Source organism: Benincasa hispida, chromosome 11, assembly GCF_009727055.1.
Source record: "Benincasa hispida cultivar B227 chromosome 11, ASM972705v1, whole genome shotgun sequence".
In the NCBI taxonomy this organism is placed as follows: domain Eukaryota; kingdom Viridiplantae; phylum Streptophyta; class Magnoliopsida; order Cucurbitales; family Cucurbitaceae; genus Benincasa; species Benincasa hispida.
The window spans coordinates 324,057-332,502 of record NC_052359.1 but is presented as its reverse complement, the minus strand read 5'-3'; the positions used below and the strand labels follow the sequence as shown (position 1 = coordinate 332,502).

The 8,446-nt window shown below is 32.8% G+C and overlaps 1 protein-coding gene across 1 annotated transcript; it reads left to right on the top strand.

The window, feature by feature from the left end:
* The first annotated feature begins 4,741 nt into the window (after positions 1-4,741).
* LOC120091394 (nucleolar protein 12) lies at positions 4,742-8,446 on the top strand. The gene is made up of 6 exons (XM_039049400.1): positions 4,742-5,724; positions 5,807-5,865; positions 6,208-6,277; positions 6,384-6,509; positions 6,611-6,739; positions 7,726-8,446. The coding sequence occupies exons 1-6, from the start codon at positions 4,864-4,866 to the stop codon at positions 8,248-8,250; spliced, it is 1,770 nt and encodes a 589-aa protein (XP_038905328.1). The 5' UTR covers positions 4,742-4,863; the 3' UTR covers positions 8,251-8,446.

The following is an 8,446-nucleotide window of genomic DNA, read 5'->3' as shown; positions in this document are numbered from 1 at the left end:
AGAGTGTAGCTGTCGGTCTTTAGTGGAGTGTCCGACAGTTAATGGATGTTGAGTAATATAATTAAAGGAGTTTAATCAATTATTCAAATATCATTGGAGCTTCAAGCTACATATTCATGATGTCCTCTATATAGCTTAATAGGGATTAAATGAGAATCAATTTTGAATTAATTTGAATTATTCAAATTAATTGAGAGAATTAGTTATATGTGATATAATTAATTTAATTAAATTATATATTATATAATTACTATAATGTATTTGATACATTATAATATAAAGTTTATATGGGANTTAAATTATATATTATATAATTACTATAATGTATTTGATACATTATAATATAAAGTTTATATGGGAGGAAATAAATATTTGAATATGATTCAAATATAAATTATATGAATTGGATTCATATAATTAAATTTAATATAAATGAGATTTATATTAAATGTCGTTGATGAGGGAATTAAAACTATAGGTTATATTGTATTTGATACAATATTAAACCATAGGTTATATATATATATATTAAAATTAAATTATTTTTTAATTTATAATTTTCATTTTCAAATTAAGGGAAGAAAATAACTTCTCTCCCCTATTCTCTCTCAACCCACGTATTGTGTGGGTGGTTGGGAGTGATTATCATATTTTTCTTTATTTGACAAAGGGAGAATCACAAATGTGTTGTTTTTTTCTTAGAAAAAAAATCTCAAGCCTCTCATTCTCTCTTCTCTCTCAATTCCCTTCCTTTTCCAAAAAGATAAAGCCCACAAAATTCCTAGATTCTCTTCCTAGAGAATACAGAGGAAACCAATTGGTGGTGGCCATTTGTTAAATTAGGTTTTGAGTTCGTTGTTATTCTAGAGAAAAGGAAAAACGTCAAGATTAGATCTTCATAGGTAAGTCTTTTTTCTCCCTATTCTATTTTTCTCTTTTCTTATTTGTTTATAAGCATGTTGAACTTTATTTTAAATGCATAATGCACTGTATTGATTATGTAAAATTGAAAATTCGAAAAAAATCGGGATTTGAGACCGATCCCGTTTCCGCTTAAGGACTTGCACCGGTTCCTTCAATAGCATGTCCCTATACAGATGTAAGAAGCTTAGCTCTCTTATATAATGGTCTAGCAATTAACTGCAAATGTTTTATAAATGATTCTGCTAAACCATTTTGTGTATGAACATGAGCTACAGGATGTGTTCAACACTTATCCCAATTGACATATAATAATTATAAAAAACTTGAGATGTAAATTCACCAGCATTACCAAGATGAATGGTTTTAATTCTATAATCAGAACATTGTGCTCTTAACTTAATTATTTGAGCAAGTAATCTTGTAAATGCAATGTTTCGACTTGATAATAAGCACACGTGTAATCATCTATTGGATGCGTCTATTAATACTATAAAATACTTAAATGGTTCACTTGGTAGGTTAATAGATCCACATATATCTCCATGAATTCATTCTAAAAATGCAGGTGATTCAATACCCATTTTGGTTGGTGTTGGTCCAATAATTAATTTGCCTTGAGAGCAAGCATTACATGATAATTCATTATATTGAAGAATCCTCTAGCTCTTCAATGGATGGCCATGTGAATTCTCAATAATTCTTTTCATCACTAGAGATCCTGGATGATCTAATCTGTCATGCCAAATAACAAATATATCATATTCATGAACTTCAGGTTCATTGTTGCATATGTTTCAATTACTTGTATATGAGTATAATATAATCCAGAAGATAAAACAGACGACTTTTTCAATATATGTTTTTTATTTGAGACAGTAGAGATGGTATATAGATATTCCACATTATTCTTACTATGAGCCTCAATATGATAACCACTGCAACGTATATCTTTAAAACTTAGTAGATTTCTCTTTAATTGACTGGAGAACAATGCATTGTCAATTGTAAATTTTGTTCATCTACGCAAAATAATATTTGCTTTTCCAAATCCTTCAATCAAGTTTGCAGAACCTGATATTGTATTCACTTTTACTTCTAGCATTGTCAATTTGAAAAAATATTTTTTACTTGTAAGTATTGTGTGTGTAGTTGCACTGTTTACCAGAAATAGATCTTCTTTGCTCATTTTTTAATCACCCAACATATGAAAATGATTCAGGTTTCTTCATTAAAAGAAAATAATTACAATAAGAAAAATAACATTTGGAATATACAAAAGTCAACATTTACAAGAGAAGAAAAACATGAAGATGAATAAAAAAAAACAACATTAAGTCTAGATATATTCAAAGTAAAAAAAAACACTTAATGTTCCATCAACTATGTCGATCTTCTCTTTAAGAGATTCAAAGAAGTCCGCCATATCCAAATTTATCATATGGGATGGTTCAAATATATCATTATCCTAGTATGCAAAATTTGCTTCCACATTTTTCCCATTTTCCTTCAGGGAAACCTGTTACAGATCAACTAAGTGTTTTGATATATGAGAAATACGTGACTAATGCCCAGTCATACCACATCATAAGCATTTTTGTTCATCACTTTTTGAATTCTTATCTTGTGGAATTTTTCCTTTATGATCATAATTTTGAGTGGTTCTCTTAAAAATTGGATGATTATAACATCCACTACGAAAAGAAAAAATATTTCTTCCTCTACCATAGTCACGACCTCGACCTTGACCACGATTAATATTAAAACTCATAACATTCACTTCATGGAATGGTGACGTTTCGGTTGGTCGAGATTCATGATTTTTCATCAATAAATCGTTTTTTTGTTCGACCACGAGAAGACGTGAAATTAGTTTAGAATACTGTTTAAAATCCTTCTCGCAATATTGTTGTTGCAAGAGCATATTTGAGATGTGAATTGTAGAAAATGTCTTTTCTAACATATCAACATCAGTAATTTTCTCTCCGCATAATAACAATTTCGAACTGATTTTAAATAATGCGGAATTGTAATCACTTACTGATTTAAAATTTTGTAGCCTCAAATGCATCCACTCATAACGAGCTTTAGGAAGAACAACTATTTTTTATGATCATACCACTCTTTCAAAAAATTTCACAAGATACAAGGATCTTTTATTGTAAAGATACTCCATTTTCAATCCTTTGTGGAGATGATGACGAAGGAAAATCATAGCTTTTGCTTTGTCCTAACTGGATGCCGTATTTCCTTCTTTAATTATTTTCCCAAGGTTCATAGCATCCAAGGGGATTTCGGTATCGAGCACCATGACAAATAATTATCATCATTAATGTCAAGGGCTGTGAATTCTAATTTCATAAGGTTTGTCATGACAACACTATCACGAAACATCATATTTATATTAGAAATTTAATATGTACTAAATATGCAAAATAATATTTAATTTATTAATTATAACGAATAGAGGAAAAACGACGTACCTTTAGGACCTACCTTCAGGAAAATGAAAAAAGCTCTTGCTGATAACATGTTGTAAAAATGAGCGTAACAAGAATACAGATATAAAAAAATATATAATATTGAAATAAATGAAACGCAATATATAAATAAATAAAATAACAAAAATAAAAACTATGAAAATAGGAAATTCCTTCAAAATTCTCCACTTTTTAGAAAATTCATAGAATTTTCACCAATGTATATGTTCTCTCAAGATCCACCGAATGCTTCTATTTATAAGCAAAATGACAAGTAGGAGGTTACTTTACATAGACACCACGTGTAGGTATGAGACAAATAGGTAACATGTAGAGTGACACATGGGGTGACAAGAGTCTGACATTTGTTGTCTTTAAGACTATGAGATTGGATATCTACATTATACCTAATTTAACATATTTATAACGATTTTGGTTTTTTTATATTATATTTTGATTTTTTTTTTTAATTTTTTACATTTAAAAAGAGAAGAGAAAATTGATTTCATTTCTGGTTATAGCATTATCTAAAATTTAAATCAAGAACCTAATTAGAAATTTATATATATATAGATGATAATTTTGATTTTTTTATTAATAATTTTTCAAAAACTTATTATAATTATAATATAGATTTAAAACGTATTATTCAAATATGTTATTTTGCATATTCTCGTATTTTTAATTGCGAGGATTTTTTATTATTTTTTATTTTTTATTTTTTACAAGAAATTATAAAAAAATATTAAAAAAAATTGGACCTAAAATGTGAGTGAGGCTCCAAGAAGAAGAAATCGAACTGGAAATTGATAAGAAAATAAAAAAGGTAGAATCCAAGTGGGAGAAAATGCAAGGAGTAAATTTTAATAACCAATTTCTAGATTCACGAATTAATTTTACCAAAACCATAGAGATAGCAAAGACCTCTGGACCTATGGTAATCATTGCACCCAACAAGCGACTCCTAACGATATCGAATGTATGGTGGTGTGAATAGGTGATGTTGGTCACAAACAAGGAAGACATTAAAAAAAACTTTATGATAATTGAACATACGAATGAACCATTTACAGACGTAGTTAATAATAAATGATTCATCCTCCAAAAACAAATGAAATCTAATCTTCTACGTACTACTTACTACCTTTTAAATTGCATCACGTTAGACACATCTCTTATAATCCGATGTTATCAAGTCTTTTTACGTTTTAATTTTTTTAAAAAAAATAAATTGAATCAAATGTATCTATTTTTCAAATTTCAGATAGTAGAATATTTTTCATATTAAAAAAAAACACAAAAACTAAATTTACACGTAACCTTAAACATGATAGATTAAAGGAAGAAAACCACTGTGAATCCGACACGGAATAGCCCTAGGGCTCCAAATTCCGTCGTCTTCATCCATTCGCCTCAATTACATTCGACCTCTAACATTCGCAGCAATTCCTGAAGAACAGTGATGGGGAAGAAGAAAACCACCGACCCCAAAAATACCCCCGACGATATCGCCACTGTTTCTGCTCCGTTCAGCGTTTTCGAGACTCTGTTCGGCAGGGCCGGAGTAGAAAACCCCGGCGTCTCTATCTTCTCCAGTGACAATCCTTTTCGTAGGAAAGATTCAGATTCCAATCCTGCACCTGCTGAAAAATCTCCTACTGGTACCTCTGATACTCGTTATGTCGATGATGTAAAGAGTAGGAAGAAAGGCAAGGAGAAAAGGGTTGGTACTGATTTGGATTCTGCCGAGGAAGGTGTTAAAAGTTCGTCGGAGATTAAGAAATCGAAGAAGAAGGAGAAGTCTCGGGACCGCGGATTGGATAATGTAGATGATGATGATGATGGAGAAAGGGGTTCCAAATCGCAAGGCGTATTGAAGAAGAATAAGAAGAAAAGTGCTGTTTTGGGCTCTGAAACTACAGAAAAGAGTCCCGAATTTTCCGGAGAATTGAAGATGGATGACCAAAGGGTTGACAGTAAACTCGGTGAGAATGTGAAATCGATGAAAGAGAGGAAGAAGAGGAAGAGAGATGAACTTGAGAGAGAGTATGAAACGAAAAAGTATGGTGTATCAGAAGTAGCTGAAGATGAAGGGGAAGGTTCAGGGGGCAATGTTGTTGGGAAGAAGAGGAAAGCATTGGATGATTCTTCAGAGATGATGGTTACAAAGGAAGGATTTGATGATGAAAGCAAGCTTTTGAGAACTGTGTTTGTTGGGAATTTGCCATTGAAAGTCAAGAAGAAAGCTTTAGGCAAGGAGTTTAGCCAATTTGGAGAGATAGAATCTGTTAGGATCCGGTCTGTACCAATTGACATTGCCAATGTAAGCATTGCTTTTTATTTGTTAATTATCTTAAATTCATCAATCTCCAACCCTAAAAATTTTGTATTCTTTCTCTAATCAGAGCAAAAAACCGAGGAAGGGGGCAATCCTTTCTAAGAAACTCAACGAAGCTGCTGACAGGTAATGCTTCTATATCATAATGTTGTTTAACCTTTTTGACTGTTTGTGATGTAACTGGATTCGATCGATGTTGTTTGATTGTTTCTATATTAAATGAATGTTCTTCATTTAATATCAAAATTAGAGAGTGTGTGTGTGTGAGAGAGAGAGAGAGAGAGATATTGGTTTTAGGATGATTACTTGAACAGGGTTAGTTCAATGTGGTCTTTTGCTACCTTGAGTTCTAAAGAGACCTTGATTTTAGAAAATGTTTGTAGGAGATGATACCTGGATATTATTGCGTTATTCTTTATCAAGACAAATTTTATACTATTCTTACTGATGACAATGAACCATCTGCAGTTCTCATGCATTCGTCGTTTTTAAAACGGAGGAATCAGCACAGGCTGCTTTGTCTCATAACATGGCTGTGGTATGATTTACTATTTTCTTTTCTTGTTAGCTTTCTGAAGTTGAAACTTTTATGCTTTGACTAATTTCTATTTTTGAAGTTTGATGACTTTGTATTGTGAATTTAGTTTGCAGGAAATCATATACGTGTAGATAGAGCATGCCCACCGCATAAAAAGTTGAAAGTAGGAAATGGGCCGATCTATGATCCCAAGAGAACTGTTTTTGTGGGTAACCTTCCATTTGATGTAAAGGTAACCTCTTCTCTGTCACCTAAGTTTACTTCCCTCTTTCTGTACGTTAAGTTATATCCTACAAATTTTGTTTATGGTTTTATACATTTATATGTTTTCAGGATGAAGAACTGTATCAATTATTTTGTGGAATCAGCAATATGGGATCCAGTGTTGAGGCTATTCGGGTCATTAGGGATCCCAAGGTGAACGTAGGGAAGGGCTTTGCATATGTCTTCTTTAAAACAAGGGTATGATCAGATTTTTCGACATTAATATTCATTCATTTATATAAAGATTCTTCATCATCAGATGATCATGTCTCTAGTTACATAGTTTTGAACAGAGGTCTTTAGCTCATGGGTGATCATGTCGCTAGTAGATGAGGTTGACAAGTCCATTGTTTTGATTGAGAAACTTTGATGGTCTTTTAATTAATTAGTCCTCCTCTCTATAATTGGATTACTCTAAGTCTCGCCCTTAGCATTGTGCTCATGGCCAATGTCCACTAACCATGAGGAGGCCTTATCATCTACTCAAGCACCACTCTTTGCATCATGTTCATGTATCATTCTTGACCGACATGCACTAATATTAGGGAGGCTTCATCTGCCTAAGCCAGAGACGACAAGGGCTTTGATTTATTAAGTCCGGTTTGATAGTCATTTGATATTTGGTTTTTTATTTTTAGTTTTTAGTTTTTGAATATTAAGCCTATAAATATCCTCCATCTTTACTTTCCACCAGTGTTTTAAAAAATCAAGCTAATTTTTTAAATCTAAAAAAAAAAGTATTTAAAAACTTGTTTTTGTTTATAGAATTTAGCAAAGAAATCAATTTTTTACTTAACAAAGGTGAAAATCATTGTAAGAATTGAGAGAACATAAGCTTAGTTTTCAAAAGCCAAATGGTTATCAAACGAAGCCTAAGTTTTCAGGGTTTGAATTGTTCAAACCCTGTGTGTATCTCCGAACATTCCAAGCCTCCCTACCTAGACACTAGGGATTTAATTAGTTATATATAGGTGAGAGCCTATTGAGAATTTTCAGTTAGTCTATGGAGATGGATTTTCTTTTTCTTGCAGGAGTAAGTTGGCTTCCAAAAGCGAGAAATCTATTAACTTCTTTTTATTCATCTTTCTTAAAAGACGTATACATGTTTTACCATTGGTTTACATCTTTTATCTTGCAATATCATACTGAGAATCATGGGTTGCTTATATTTCTTGGATGTGCAGGAAGCAGCAAACTCCGTAGTTAATAATCAAAAACTAGAGTTGCGTGGTCGAACACTGAGGCTCTTTCATGCCAAACCAAATCCAACATCGACGCCACTTACGAAACGGAAGAGGCCACCTACAGAAGCTGATTACACCCCAGCAAAGAAAAATGCAGTGGCTTCAGGTGTAGGGACACCAGACAGCAGCAAAAGGGTAACGCCGAAAGCGACTATTGCATCCTATCAGGGCTTGCGTGCGAGCAAGAGTGGTTCCCAGAAGAAGATCCATACCAAAGGAAGTAGCACGAAATGGCCGAAATCACATTCAAACAGTAAAGAGAAGCCAGTGGATCACAAGAGGAAAAGACCAGAGAAGACAAGTGAAAGAAAGGGGAAAAGACCAGCAGTTGCCAACAGAAAGGCTGTGGTGAAGGCGACGAAAAATGGCGTTGCATCGCCAAAACAGGCTGGGGTGAAGCGCAAGTCCGATAGCCGAACTCCAGGGAGCTCTCAAAGGAACAAGAGAGTCAAAAGGTTTAGATAGGAAACACCGGAGGAAACAAAGATCATATTGAAACTTTCTCTGTATTATTTTATTTATGTGGCTTATTGACCGACTTCTGGATCAAGGAAAAGTTGGCACAAATCTACTTTTTGATGCCGTTTTTGTCTCTCATTGACATGTTAATTAAGACGTCGTTAACTGCCGGTTTTGGTTTTTGGCTTTTGGCTTTGAAAAA